The following is a 16,201-nucleotide window of genomic DNA, read 5'->3' on the forward strand; positions in this document are numbered from 1 at the left end:
TGGACTATTACTTTTAGCTAGTGGTGAAGACAACAAAGAGTTATGAGTGATTTAAAAAATATTGGGGGAGCCATGTCACCCCATAACTCCCCATAACTCTATGTTATCTCCAGAACTAGCTAAAAGTAATTGTCCATTAGAACCCTATCGGAATAATGTATCCAATGCATTATCCCGTTCGAGGTTTTAACTACCTTTCAGGGGGTGAGTGTAATTATTAATACCACAGGGACCTTACAGTTATTTAAGTATACCTCAGGGGTGTGGGTGTAATTTACCCAATAAAATTTCTTTTGTTTGGATAGTTACAATTTACAACCACCTATTAATTACTATGAATCTTCTTATACGTCCATCCTTGCAGTGTTAAATTTAGTGGAATTTTCTGGGTGATATAGAATATTCTTCAGTTTTTACCCGTTTTGTCCAATTCAAGCTCTACATTTTGAAACAAGATGATCATAAGATGTATTTTTTGACTTGTAAATATCAGACTGTGGTGCATCAGAAACTGCATTATTGCATAAAACAAATATAAAATAGAGAACATTTTACGAAATCTAGAAGATTAGGTTGGATTTGACACCATGAAGATGGACGTGTACGAATATTTCACTAAATTTGACACCACAAGATATACGTGTAAGAAGATTCATATTTAAAGGAGTATATTGGAATTACTCAAACAAGTTTGTTTTTTTATAATTTGAAATTGACTCAGGGGTGACCTTAATTTAACTTTTTTTAGTTTATTGTGTTATGATTCCAAGTTCTAAACAATGGTTGAAGCTAATAATATTCTGGGTAAATTACATCCACACCACTGAGATATGTTAAAATAATTTTAAGGTTTTTGTAGTATTGATAATTACACTCACCTTCCTGAAACATAGTTAGAAACTCAATGGCGATAATGCATTAGATACGTTATTCCGTTAGGGCTAACGGACTACTAGCATCAGAAAGTGGTGGAGACAGCAAAAAACTATGGGATTTAAGAAATGTCCGGGAGTCATGTCACCCCCTAACCTAGTAGTCCGTTAGAACTCTATCGGAATAATGTATTCAATACATTATATCATTATAGTTTCTAACTATGATTCAGGGGAATGAGTGTAATTATCGATAACACAAGGACTTTAAAGTTATTTTAACATACCTCAAAGGTGTAAGTGTAATTTACCTTAATATTTTTCTAAAAAAATGTTCATTGGAAGTTGCGTAAATAATTGTTTTCTAGTTAAAATTGAGTTATAACTAAAATATATAGGAGTTTAAGATATCAACATATATAATTTTTTTAGCTACATAATTATAAATTTGTGTGTGCTAATATTATATATAAATGAATAACGAATTCATATATATGCCGAATATGATTCGGTTCCAACTAGCAAATCATTAAAGAAAGTCGGCCCCCAACTATAATCTTTTAATACTTGATTTTAATTCCTTCCTAACAAAACCAAACGGTCATCATACCCATTCCCACGTTTCCATGAACTCTTGGCATAATAAATTCCAATCGCGACAAGGGAAAAAAAAGAGAGTATAAATTACGAAAATCACTCAAAATTTAGGCTAAGTTACGAAAAATATCATCATAAATCTGTAATTATCAAATTTCCCTCACGTTTGTTTTCATCTTACGTCGAGCCCATTTATAGTATTTTGGAATTATATACACCACGAAGGACTTTATTATTGGGATATATGGGCCCAATTACCAAACCATCCCTGCAGTCCATCCACCTTGGAATCAGTCCATCACTTAAGTTCAGTCTTTTTTGAAAGTCTTTTAATCCTGACAACTCATTCTAGGGGATTTATCTCAACCTTTGATTACATATACTTAAAGGTGGTCTCTCTCTCTCTCTCTCTCTCTCTCTCTCTCTCTCTCTCTCTCTCTCTCTCTCTCTCTCTCTCTCTCTCTCTCTCTCTCTCTCTCTCTCTCTCTCTCTCTCTCTCTCTCTCCCTCTCCCTCAAACCGTAAAACTAAACCACCGTCGCTGCTCTCTTCTCTCTCTCCTTCTGTTCCGCTTCTTTCGTTGGAATTCATGACCGGATCCTTCCTTGACTCTGATTTTCCGCAGAGAATAGGTGAGTGATGGTTATATATTAATTCTCTTTGTGTGAAAAATACCTCTGAGATCTAGAAAGTTCATTAAATTCTATCTCCCTCTCTCTCTCCCTCAAACCGTAAAACTAAACCACCGTCGCTGCTCTCTTCTCTCTCTCCTTCTGTTCCGCTTCTTTCGTTGGAATTCATGTCCGGATCCTTCCTTGACTCCGATTTTCCGCAGAGAATAGATGAGTGATGGTTATATATTAATTCTCTTTGTGTGAAAAATACCTCTGAGATCTAGAAAGTTCACTAAATTTCCGTCGATTTCTTTTTCTCTACTTATTCTCATCCGTAATTAATAATTACGAATATTGGACTCAAGCACATTGACTTCCAATTACACTAAGATTAACTAATTAGTTTTAGCTCATTGCATTTCTCAAGTACACGAGATCAAGTGTGACCCTCGATGGTTCAGGTGTAAGCTAGTCATGGGCCCACAACACATTGTCGTTTAAACTCATTTATTTAAGATGAAGCTATAATTAAGATGAAGCTAGTTTCAACTTAATTTCCCACAGATCAAGATTAGTGCCTAACAACTTCGATCATGATTCCCTAGATACAGATGAAGTGCCTGCAATAACCGTGTGATATAGTTCACGTATAGTACGATCCCTTCGATTCATATATCCCGATTGAACTAGTGGCATTGGTTCACTGAGACCTCTTTATGATTTCAATAACGATGTGGACGTTCTTGATTATATAATCCGTTCGTGTTTGACTTAGAGAAACACATTTCTCTAATCACGACACTTTCAGTTGTGGCCACAGACTTTATGGTTTATAAATCGCAAGAACATACATGATATCCATGGTTGATATAGCGATCGAATCCCCTATTACAATGCACATATCTCGCAATAGATTTCGGACGGCACGAACACTGTCCCTTGGAGCGGTCATCGGTGAGACTCAGGGACAAGTCACGATACAGCTGGTCCTCTAGTGAAGTTACAGTGATGTCTGCGTCTTAAGGATTAATGGTGTACAACTATATCATAGAAACCTCTACGTGATTATTGGAAAACACTTAGGGATCTCTAGATTGAGGGAGTTCAGTGAACTCATCAAGTTATGAGCACCCACTTGTGTATGCCGATGGCACAACATCGTTGAATGATGAGACACATTACACATACGCTAAGTGCTAGTCTTAAATGGGAAAGGCTGATATGCTCATTAGTGCCGTAACCGGTTGACTAGGAACTACGTTTAACAGTTACTATACTTAAATAATATCATGGTCTACTAGATCTATTTATAGTACTTAAGTAACTGTAAGAACTATATCTATGCTTATGCAAGGGACAAAGATACAGAATGCCATAGTGGGTATTTATCATTAATACGAAATAGATTATTTACAAGTAGCGTGAGAAAACACAACAATTAGTTGGCTCTTCGGTTACCTACTCTAACAATGCATGCTTCTGTGAATTCTATGTTGGCCTCTCTTAGTGAGAATGTTCATATCATATTATCATATGACTCCACGTAGGGAAGTTTTTTGTGACTATGCAAATGAGAAACTGTGGTGTTACTTTAGCTGATGGCACTAGGATAGTTGTGACTGGCATTGGAATTGTATTCTTAAAATTTGAAACTAGCTATGTGTTAACCTCGAAAAATGTGAGGCATGTTCCTAGCTTAAGTCATAACTTGATTTCTTGTGCTATGCTTGAAGATGATGGTTTTCGTGGGGAATGGAGAGACGGTTGCATGAATATTATGAAGAGTAGTCGTTATGTGTATAAGGCTTTGAGAATGGAAATATGTATGCTTGTTTTGCTGAATCTTCTGCATCTGGGAATGTGGTCCAAAATGATTTATCTGAATTATGGCATAAACGACTAGATCACATGAGTAATAAAGGACTTAGTATCTTGCATAAAAATTGGTACCTTGGAAAGTGTCTTTTGTGACTCTATGTGATTCATGCATTTTAGGTAAACAAACGCATGTTCAGTTTTCTGAAAACCCTTCCCCTAATCAATCTAGACGCACGGAAATCCTAGAATATATTTATGTTGATGTGTGGGGTCCCGCCAGTGTTCCTATACATAGTGGGAACCGTTATTTTTTGTCTATCATTGGTAATTATTTTCGTAAAAGTTTTTGTTTTCCTATTAAAGAAAAAATATGATGTCTTTGACAAATTTAAAACATGGAAAACGTTGATTAAAAATAAACAGGAAAACGGATAAAAACACTTAGGACAAATAACGGAACTGAATTTTGCAATCTTGAATTCAATTCTTTGTGTTCTGAATCTGGAATTATAAGGCATAAATATATTGTGCACACCCCACAACAAAATGGTGTGGCCGAACGAATGAACAGAACCCTCCTCGAAAGACTGAGGGCTATGTTAACTAGTTCTGGACTGCCAAAATTTTTTCAGGGTGAAGCAATTTTGACTACTACTTATTTGATTAATTGTTCTCCATATGTGCCGGTAAATGGCGACTTACCTAAATCTGTATGGAGTGGTAAGAATGTAGATCTATCAAATTTGTATGTCTTTGGTTGGCCTGCTTTTGTTCACCATAAATGTGATAAACTTGAACCCCGTTCTATGAAATGTGTTTTACTTAGGTTATCCCGATGGGGTTAAGGAGTATGTATAGGCTTTGGTTGAAATGGGACTTTGGTTAGAAAACCATACTTAGTAGGGATGTTATTTTTAATGAATATAAATTTCCATGTTTTGTTGTCCCTAATGTGGTTGTCCCTCAATCTACTCCAATTGAGGTGAAGCAATTGCCTATTAAATCTATAATGTGAGTGATTTTGAATTATCTAAAAAATTACAAAATCAAACTGTTGAAACTGATTTGCCTAATATGCATGATTTGTCTGATTATCAACTTGTTAGGGATAGACCTAGACGTGAGCATATTAGGAAACCTAAACATGTTGATGATTTTCACCTTATACCCTTAATGATTTAAAATAGGCTTAACCCTAACTTCTCACTTCTCACACTTACTACGCCGTTCTCTTTTCTCTCATTTTTCTCTTACTAAAAATCGTTCACTCTCTTCCTATCTCTTCTCTCTCCCTCTTTATCAGGTTAAATCGAGGATGGATAGGGCTAAGCTCGTGCATTGCTCGCGGTGGTCGGCAACGAGGATGATGGATTTTCGTCGCGTGTTGCCAGAATGAGTACGGGGAAGATATATTTTCATCGTGTGTTGTCGGAACGAGTGCGAGGAAGATGGCTTTTCGCCACATTTTTGCCGGAATCGGTTTGTATGTAAAATGAAGATACGAATCAGAGTAGTCCAAAGAAGAGGAGGTATTAATACAATATTGATGGTGTGGTATGGTGACGGTGGTGAAGATGGTGATGGTGTGGTATGGTGACGACGTGGTGACGATTGAGAGGCAGATCTAGGTTTTTTTTAATAGATCAGGCAAAGGACGGCGCACGTAGTTGTGAATGCTGGACTCGTAATCGACTACGTCCTGTAGTCCATTAATCCATTAAGGTCTACTCGACTATGTTAATTAGTCGATTAAGGTTAATCGCTACGTTTTTTAAATTATATTTGATTTTTTTGTTATTGATTCCCTATTATGCCACGAATTGTCGGGATTGGGGATAGTCGTGGTGTTTTTTGTTTTGTCATTGTAATCCATCATCCAATTTGTATAAATCAATATAATTTTGTATACTTGTTGCTTTGTAAAAAATAGTTGATTTTTATTTTTTTTTAGTTGTTTTTGTTAATTGTTTCAGTTGGTTATTGTTTGATTTTTTTTTGTTCAATCGTGTTGGGTTTTATTGACGACATTACGGTTTTTTTTGTTACTTTTAGTAGTCAATTTCATTATTCAACCACGATTTTAGGAGTCAGTTTGTTAATCAACTATGCCCTTAGTCGTTTAATATCGTAGTCGATTAATATACCTGACAGAGTAAAAATGTTAAAAATCGAACAATAGGTGTAGTTGGAAGAAGATAGTTGGAGGACAATTTTAGGATTATTAAGGAAAGGAAAAAGAACATGGATTTATATCAAAGAATATAATATGGGTTGAACTTCTCCCTATTAATGAAAGTTTTGGGGGTTTTTATCAAAGAACCCATTTATATGAATCTGCATTTCGCCATTATATGGATTTATATTAAGGCCCCATTTGGTTGCCAAGATAAGCCATGATTAACTTAATAATTGGACTTAATTTGATGTTTGGTATCCTCAATAAATTGTCGGGTCGACCCGCCAAAATTATATAATCATGGCTTATCTTGGCTTATCTTGCCTTCTAATGAGTTTTTTTTGTTGGACGTTTCAAGCTCCTATAAAATAATTGGGTATCATTAGATTATTTAATCTTATCTTGGCTAATCTTATCTTGCCAACCAAGCGGGGCCTAAGTACATAGTCTTTTAAGTTGGGTCATGAATCCGAGGAGTAAGGATAAATCCGAAAGAGATAATCAACAAACAACGTCCTCTCTAATCAACAAACAATGTGCTCCTTTATGTTGTGCTCTAATCCCCACCGCGCTTGCTCTGCCTCTTCGGCTGATTCTTCTTCGTTGTCGGTGGAAGCGAGGGCCCTCGTGACCGATGCCGAGGCTGTTGTTAGAGAAAAGAGAGAAAAAAAAGAGAGAAGAAATAAATAAGAAAGGAGATGGTATAAATGAAAAATGAAATTAGAGTTTTGAAAGAGTATGCCCACGTGAACAATGTCGAGGCTGTTGCCAGATAAAAGAGAGAGAAAATAAAAAACAAAAAAGAGAGAAGAAATAAACGAGAAAGGAGATGGGATAAATGAAAAATAAAATTAGAGTTTTGAAAGAGTACATTGGACAATCAAGAATAAATTTGAAATAATAAAAATAGCATGTGGGTGGAATATTAGCTAAGGGATTTTCTCTAATTATTTTTTGAAGGGAAATTTTCCTTAACTACATCTCCTAGAGTTGCCTTAACTAAATAATTGAAATTTGTTTATGTACTCCATAACTTTCCTGATCGACTTGAAAATATTATATTATCGTGGTTTATCTAGACTTTGGAACATTTTTATTGAATTCATGATCCAATTATTCAATTGTATTCATTAAATTATTTAATCTTTATCTTAAAAAATTCTTTCTAGACAATAAATCGACGAGGCCTTAAAAGATTGATAGCATGACCAATCTCACTCTGAACGAATGTGGCTATCTTTTGAATACCAGTTAAGGTAGGGAAGTATAGGTTATGTGCTTAAATAAAAAGAAAATAAATATGGTCATCAACTATGTAAAGTCGAAAAAACGATTTAGCCTCTACCCGAAAAATCTCAAAGACCGCTTTTGAGCCTACTTTCTTTTCGGCTGAGGCAATAGTTTTACCATTCAAGTGACAAGCAATCAGAGTCGAGAAAAAAATGTTCTCACCATGAAAGAAAAACATACACTACGATTACGACGATTCTAGTGATAGCTGAAACTTTTAAAAAACAAAGAAGATTCCCCTTGGAAACACAACAAGACTACCAAGTCCACAACCTAGATATACAAGGTAAGAGCCCATAAGTATTCTCTTTGCAAATGGAACGATAAACGAAAAAAAAAAGACAAAAACAAATTCAGAACAACGAGACACAACACACAGAGAAAGCCGTTTTAAGTTCCAACACTCAAAACACGGTTCGAAACTGAAAGAAAGATAGAAGGCTGATGTATAAGGGAAACCTTTTTCAACCAAAGTTGAAGCCACCGTTAGGAACATTCGGCTGATTGTTGCCAAAGTTGAAACCTTGATTGTTATTGCCATCTACACCAGCATCTGCAATATTTTGATCCTCGTCTTCTTCAGCCCAGTATTTCTCTAATATTTTAACGGCCTTTTCGTATATTTCATTGTTGTCATGGCTTTGCAGGGTCTCGATTTTGTCCAATCCTTCGCAATCATCAATCATTTGTGCATATATGTTGATTCCTCCATTGAGGCCGCTTTCTTTATCCGCCTCGCCTACCTTCAATATGTTTTCGAGCCCCTCCAGGCATACAGTAACGATCCTTGGGTCTGGACTGATTAGGAGATCGCATAGTGGCTTGATGCAACCTTGACTCACCAAGAATCTGCAAAGAGTAATGATGGTTGTCGTTATTAGATGGTATAATTCACTTGTTGGTTCAGTGTATGGTGCACTACAATCAAAAAAATAGAGAATAGACGAAAAAAGTCGATTTGTTATTTAGAGGCATTTAGCAATTTACATTAACAGCCATAGATAAGCCAACACAACAGAGAGAGAGAGAGAGAGAGAGAGAGAGAGAGAGAGAGAGAGAGAGAGAGAGAGAGAGAGAGAGAGAGAGAGAGAGAGAGAGAGAGAGAGAGAGAGAGAGAGAGAGAGAGAGAGAGAGAGAGGGAGAGAGGGAGCGAGGGAGCGAGGGAGCGAGGGAGCGAGGGAGCGAGAGCGAGAGCGAGAGCGAGAGAGAGAGAGAGAGAGCGAGAGCGAGCGAGAGAGAGAGAGAGAGAGAGAGAGAGAGAGAGAGAGAGAGAGAGAGAGAGAGAGAGAGAGAGAGAGAGAGAGAGAGAGAGAGAGAGAGAGAGAGAGAGAGAGAGAGAGAGAGAGAGAGAGAGAGAGAGAGAGAGAGAGAGAGAGAGAGAGAGAGAGAGAGAGAGAGAGAGAGAGGGAGGGAGGGAGGGAGGGAGGGAGGGAGGGAGGGAGCGAGCGAGCGAGAGAGGCTCGCTCGAGGGAGGGAGGGAGGGAGGGAGGGAGGGAGGGAGGGAGGGAGGGAGGGAGGGAGGGAGGGAGGGAGGGAGGGAGGGAGGGAGGGAGGGAGGGAGAGAGAGAGAGAGAGAGAGAGAGAGAGAGAGAGAGAGAGAGAGAGAGAGAGAGAGAGAGAGAGAGAGAGAGAGAGAGAGAGAGAGAGAGAGAGAGAGAGAGAGAGAGAGAGACTATATATAAGAGAGAGGGAGTTGCTATGGAGACTATATATAAGAGAGAGAACTGAGAAATTTTCCGAGCACGAAAATACAAGCATGATTGCAGTCATTAGCAATAAAAAGATATAAGAAACGTAGACTCGAAGAATCAAAAGTAGAAGTTACTATCGCCAATGTTCTAGAATTGCACAAGAACAAGAACAAAAACAAAAGGGGAAAGAGCCACCGACTTCTTTACAAGTGACTGACTGACTCCGTCTAGAAGAATAGATATCGGAAAAAGTGACTACGTGTACTGATGTACATGAATAAACAATATCACTATTCGGTCAGTACGAATTAATAGCATAATATTTTAGGAAAAATCCCACAAAATAACTTTTGGTCCAACCAACCCTCATTAGGAGAGTTGTTACCCAGGATGAAGGTCTTGGGTTCCAAATCCTGCCCCAACCTTACTTTTTCCCATTGTAACAGGATTTCGAATGAAAAAGATAAACAATCGTCCATAAACACTCACAGAAAATACGTCACATTAATAGTTACCATTATACGTCATACTCCAACAAAACACCGTCCAAACATACCATCACATTCAATTTCTCATATTGTTAGATAGTTTTTTCACTAATTTGCAAAAAATCATTTTTCCAGAAACTAGATCCCACCAATAGCAGCCTAAACTTTATATTCAGGGTTTCAGTTCCTTTTGATACTTTCTTTCTCAGAATGTCCTAGCATTTCAAAACACTACATTTCACCAATTTGAATTAGAATTCATTTTTTTTTTTCAAATGTGTCTATAGATTCAAAAAGAAATATTAATTGTTTCCATAGATACGGTTGGATAGGTTTAGAGGTCAATTCGCCATTTATCAATATATGCTACTAGAATAGTACATCACGTAAAATTAGTGAAACCCCAGTATACCTAATCTGCTCTGGAGATCCACCTGATGTGGCATTGGAGATAGCCCATGCAGCCTCTTTCTTTATGTCAAACTCCGCATGTTGAAGAAGTTGCACTAAAGGAAGAAGGATATCTGCCTGAATGACAGCCTGTTGCAAGGAAATATAAAGGTAGCTAAGTAAGATGACGGACATCGCATAAAAACAGGTATAAAGTAATCCCCAAAATCCTTTTGGAATAAAGAAAAATGAGACAAACTCCCACTACTAATTGTATGGAGCTAATGTTGATTCTGATTACCTAATCAACTACAAGGTCTTTATACTCCTTTTCTTGTATGCGCGTGTGTATGTGTGCATGTGCGCGTGTGTATGTGTGCGGTTTTGTGAGGCTGGGTGGAGGGAGAAGGAAAGTTTAACTATAGAACACTTGGCACTGTATCAAGTGCAAATATAAGACTGAATTTTAACAGTTTGGGGTATCTTCATGAATCCTCTGTCACAAAAAAATTAATCCATTGATATCCAATCCTTCAAGTTACTTTATTCCATTGTATGTTAGGTCAGCACTAAAAGGTTTACCATTAAAAATTACTATTATTTCTTCTGTCAACTGTATCTTGCATTTCATTCAATATGCTTCGCATAACTAAATCGATTCATTATTTGTAATAAAATCGATTTAATTGCTTGAGATTTACACCTAGTAGTCTCATCTCAACCAACCACATTCATCCTGATGAAGATGTTACTTCTACAGGCGTTTGATTCATATATCAATGCAGGTCAAATAGACGTGCCGTATTGAGTTTGGTACTCAAAGCAAAACCGAAGGAGTAAGATCAAAATAAGAACATGGAAACACCTATTAGTTCTTCCGACCCATTTGTATTCGAGTGAACCCAGAGATCCTACAACTTCTTATCAAGTTTATTTGAGGATATCTACCGTATGAGCACCGAATAAATTTAATGGAGCCAACTTGTTCCATAGTTAGAAAAATGTATATTAGTTCAACAAGGAAAAAGAAAGTAGACAAGTACCTGGATTTGAGCTCTATTTCCGGCAGTGATGTTAGAGATTGTCCAGCAAGCTTCTTTTTTTATGCTTTTCTTATGATTTTGGGTAAGAAGTTGTTGGAGATACGGGAGGACTTGGTTGTCTATCACAAACTGACACAAATAAATAAACTATGTCAATATTCAGAAAAAGATAGTGCAGATGAGAGAAGAAATAAAAAATGAGGATGATACTTGTCTCCACTTAGAGTTCCATCAAAAAATGATGATTCCAACATCTCACCAAAAATAAATATATCATAGACGCCAAGCCATGTTTATGAATCAAATTATTAAAATTAAAAATTCATGAAAGCTTCATGAGAATGTTCTATTACAGTGTATAACGTAAAAATCCAAGCGATAAAGCAGATTATTTATAGTGTTTTTGCATATAATTGACAAATTTCACCCCTAAAAGACCTAAATGACTTGATCTTTCAGATACGCCAAAGAACAAACGAACAATCACATTGAGAAATGCATTCAAGCTCATATTTAAGAGACACTCGCACTTGTCAATTTGGATAGATCTTTGAACAGATAATAAATAAAGGTATATCACAGCAGTTCCTGTAGGAAAAATTTCTATGCAACATTGCTACCGATGAGAGAAAACAGTTGGCAGAAAATTATAATAAGGGAAGTAAGGTATATCCAAAGACCTGTGTCTGAGCATCATCACCAGTGACAATATTTCCCACAGTCCTAAGAGCAGGCACAAGAACGGTAGGTGACGGATGTCTTCATGAGAAACAAAATATCGTGAGCAACATTGAATTCATACATATTAAAAGCATTAGTTTTTCAGAGATGGGACACTAGAAACAAAATCTCGATGAAATTTGGAGAAAATAATATGACAACAATAATAAAAGAAAAGAAAAATGAAAAGAAAAGCACAACACAAAAAAACAAGAAACAAGTAGAATTCAAATCCTTTTGTGGGAATAGAAACATACTGCAAAAGCTCCACAAGGCGTGGGCAGACACCCGCCTCAATCACAGCTTGAATTTTGTCATTCGTTCCGTCAGAAAGATAAGAAAGTGCCCAGCAAGCGTCGGTCAGAACCTCCTCATCATTCAAATGGATAAGTTGCTGAAGAACAGGCAATGCAGGCCTCACCTGACCATTTTTGGCAGAAGATAAACAAACAGTGTTATTAGATTGATTTATCAATCACAACATTATCAAAGCAGCATAATACCATTAGAAATTCTGCAACATCTTCATACCAACATTATAACAAATACGAAATAGAATATTCCATAATTGACCACACCTGCTCAAAAGGAGTGGGTGGCTTCCCACGACAGAAATTCGACAAGGTCCATGTAGCATTTCTGAGCATGGAGAGCTTTGATTTATCATTTAACTGACCAAGCAGTGGGAGAAGGGCACCGTGCCCAAGGACAAGATCCCTGTAAGTTGGGGAATCCCCAGCAACATTGCCAAGAGCCCAAACTGCCTGCTCAGCAGATGGCATTGAAGGCAGGTTTTTCAGCACTCAGCAAAAGACCCACAACTATCAAATATAGAAGAACCAATACAGTACCTGCTCTCGAACATCATCACTGGCAGAACTAAGAAGTTGCACAAAGTTAGGAACAGCACCATGTTCGATTACAACTCGTGTGTGTTCAGATGTTCCAGAAGCAACATTTGTCAAAGCCCATGCAGCTTCAAACTGAATCAAGAAAAGTAAAAAATAAAAAGAAATAATAAATAATAAGGTGTCAATGATTTAAAAAGAAATATGTTCACGAAGGACCTTACTTGCAGCTGAGGCAGATCATGCCTTCCAAGGAACTCAACAAACCGAGGTATGACCCCAGCTTTAATCACCTCATCGATTGGAGGGCTTCGTTCTGAGAAGTATGGAAGTTACAAATATAAGTTGTGAATGGAAAATTTAGAAATAAAGGATAGCTTTGGAGACAAAAATACCAATTGATAAAAGCTTTCGGAATTGTGTAGTTGCTTCCAGTTGAGCATTAGGATCCTCAGACCAGACTCCTTGTACCATCAATGGAATACTTTCTAACTGTCAAAGGAAATTGATTGTGAGGATCATAGCATAACAGATGGAATCTGCTTCAATTAAAGTCTTTTGAACCAGAACTGCTAGCCAGGGCAGGTCCGAGAGATCCAAGGCAAGAACAAAAAACGTGTATTTTTATATTAATTTTTATTTACTATATAAATCTATATAAAAGTAGTTTCATATAACATTTAACAATTCAATAATTGTATAACAAATGAAGGTATAATTTAATATATTTGGAACTAACTAATACAAATTTATTTGGGTTGAATTTATAATTCTTGAAAAAGTAATGAAAATGGTAGTATAGTTAGGGGATTTTTAGACCCTTTAATAAACGAATACTCGAAGAAAGATGAGAAAATATATATTAATTTAAGTTTGAGTCTATAACTCTTGGACTAAAAATGTGGAAATCAAATGTTTGAACATATGGAGGCTCTTTTATAAAAGAGTATTTAAAGAAGAAGAAACATATGGGCATTTTTTGGAGTGCCAGCTGGCTTCCCTCAATTTTGTATCAAAGGTGAAATAGAAATTGACTGATCGGATCCAACAACAATCTATATAGTACGAGGTCGAAACCATCCGTTTCTTCTTTAAATCCCTATCTTAGCACTCAGTCTCATAACCACCGTAAAAACTATTGAGAAATTAAAAGGCGTCAACGAGACATAATCCTGGCATGAACTGAAATTGGTTATCTAATGTTCAACTGATCCCACGAAAATCATCCAGCAATTGAATAGGCAAAAATTTAGTAAAATCACAAACATAGACTATTTTACTCCAAGTAAAGCACATTCCAAAAATTCAAATTCACTTCAAGAACATTCCATTTTCCTACAGTAGTTAACCCCAACTTGATCCTTAACAAAAATCCATCTACAAACAATTTCACTCCACGACCCCTAAAACAATAGATCACAGTTTTCTAAATGAAATTCTAGCTAATCAGCCCACTATCCTCAAGCAGAAATCATTGAAAATTGAAAATTGAAAATTCCCACTCCCAATCTCAAGTCAGTGAAATGAAGAGAGTCAGATCACCGCGTAGTATAGCAATCGCAATCAATCGCCAATATGTTTTCGAAAAAAAAAATGGAAGTGATAAAAAGAAAGACGTAAGCTACCTTTTTCTCGATGGCGGCAGGGGATTGAGATGGATCGAAGAGCTGCGGCTGCTGCGGAAAGCTGCCGTTAGGGAGACCCTCACGCCGCTTCTTGAGGAGACTATCCTCGCGCTTGTTCTTCCTGATCTCGACCAAATTATCCTCCCTCCGCCGCCGAGCATCATCCGCGTCGACACCTGTCTTGTACCCCTTCTTCCGAACCTCCGCCCTGCTGTTCGGCCGCAGCGACATCTCGCGTCGAACAGAGGTTCTCCTTCCCCTCCTCGACGGTTACCAACTGTTTGATGAAATTCCGAAGAGAGAGAGTAGAGAGAGAAAGAGCTAAGTGAAAAGTATAAAAAGTGAGAACTGACTCTGACAGTAGGAAAGGGGTTTGAGAGGACTAGAATACAAAACGCACAACTGCAGGGACCTGAGTGGGTAATGGGTGACTTTGAATTCCTTTTTTTTCTTTTTTCTTTTTTCTTTTTTTTCTTTTAATTAACAAAGTGCAATTTGCTATAATTCTCAACCCTAAATTTATAAACAATAAGATTCGCATTTATAAAACATTTGATTAGAGTCACTTTGGGTGTTGTTTAGATAAAACTGAGTATTTCACCCGTACGATTGCACGAATTTAATAAATAAAAATACGTGTTAAATAGAATAATCAATTTTGTTTTTTTGAAAAGTTGATATATAAGTTATGACACGATATAATCCAAAAAATTAAATACGATATTCATTTCATTTAAGTATTGAAACGACATTTATCGCATCTTTTCTTTTGTCGTAGAAATAGAATGTATAAAAAATGAAAATTATGATATAGAGAATAAGATACATCATCTTAAAGAAATAGTACAACTATCTTGTCCGATGCATGCACTATGATCATCAACTTTAAACTTAGTTATCAAAGGCGTATTTATAGCACATGCAATAAATAGACTATAAATCATCGAATACCATACTAATAATATGAATACTAATACTAATTAATATTAATATTAATACTAATATTAATACTAATATTAGTTGAGCCGACCTCAGTTGTCTTAAGAGGCTCATTAAGTACAAGCCCAATAAGGTTGCCGCTTGCCCCATCACCTTTCCCCACATGGGATGGGCGGCTGACATATGGGACTAGTTTTGTGGCTGAAACGACAACAAGGACGGAATGACCTGCAGTGACAGAAATTGAAAAACCACTCATGAGAGATTCAAGAGCGATGCGAGCTTAACAACGACTTCTCCTCTCATACAACTGAGTCAACTTGCGGCTCAAGACCAAGGCTCGCCGTTGATAGATCAGAAGATCCGGGGGGGATCAGAAAGTGAGAAAGGACCCCACCACCTCATATAAAAGGCATGTATAAATAACATCCTTGAGGCACAGGATGATGGGTAATAATACAACACTCTCATACATCTTTTTAATATACAGTTCTCGACAAGTATGTCGACTAACTTGATCGTCAGAGTGCTAACACCGGGAGACTCCTTATGGTACTTTTTTTTGCAGGTCCTCTGGACTTGGCTTGGACTTTCTTATTGGGCTTCAATACGGGCCTTTATTTATTATATCCTTATTTGCGGGCCTTATAAAGAAAGTTGACATACTTGTAGATAACTAACTATATATTAAAAAAATGTATGGGAGTGTTGTATTATTACCCATCATCTTGTACCTCAAGTATCTTATTTATACATGCTCTTTAGGTGAGGTGGTGAGTCATTTCTTACGTTTTGACATACCCTCACGTGGGAATGATGTGACCCCCTGAATTTTCTGGTCTGCCAACGGGGGGGCCTTGGTCTTGACACGCAAGCTGACTGAGTTGTATGAGAGGTAAACTCGCTTTCAGATAGAGAACTCGCTCATTTAGGGAGAACTCGCTGTTAAGCTCACTGTTAAGTTCACGTTGCTCTTGAGTCTCTCATGGGTGGTTTTCCGGTTTTCGTAACTGCAGGTCTTTCCGTCCTTGTTGTCGTCTGCCAGCCGCCCATCCCACGTGGGAGAAGGTGATGGAGCAAGCGGCAACCTT

The 16,201-nt window shown here is 37.2% G+C and overlaps 1 protein-coding gene across 1 annotated transcript; it reads right to left on the reverse strand.

Moving 5' to 3' along the window:
- Positions 1–7,568: 7,568 nt before the first annotated feature.
- On the reverse strand, positions 7,569–14,721 carry LOC105956597 (importin subunit alpha-4). Its single transcript, XM_012980449.2, has 10 exons — positions 14,172–14,721; positions 12,942–13,038; positions 12,771–12,862; positions 12,550–12,681; positions 12,277–12,462; positions 11,956–12,119; positions 11,659–11,737; positions 10,979–11,107; positions 9,958–10,085; positions 7,569–8,215 (listed from the first exon to the last, which is right to left on the reverse strand). Exons 1-10 carry the CDS (start codon positions 14,400–14,402, stop codon positions 7,831–7,833), a joined length of 1,623 nt encoding a protein of 540 aa, XP_012835903.2. The 5' UTR covers positions 14,403–14,721; the 3' UTR covers positions 7,569–7,830.
- Positions 14,722–16,201: the final 1,480 nt, after the last annotated feature.

Source organism: Erythranthe guttata, chromosome 14 (genome assembly GCF_056151865.1).
Source record: "Erythranthe guttata isolate IM_541 chromosome 14, IM_541, whole genome shotgun sequence".
Lineage (NCBI taxonomy): Eukaryota > Viridiplantae > Streptophyta > Magnoliopsida > Lamiales > Phrymaceae > Erythranthe > Erythranthe guttata.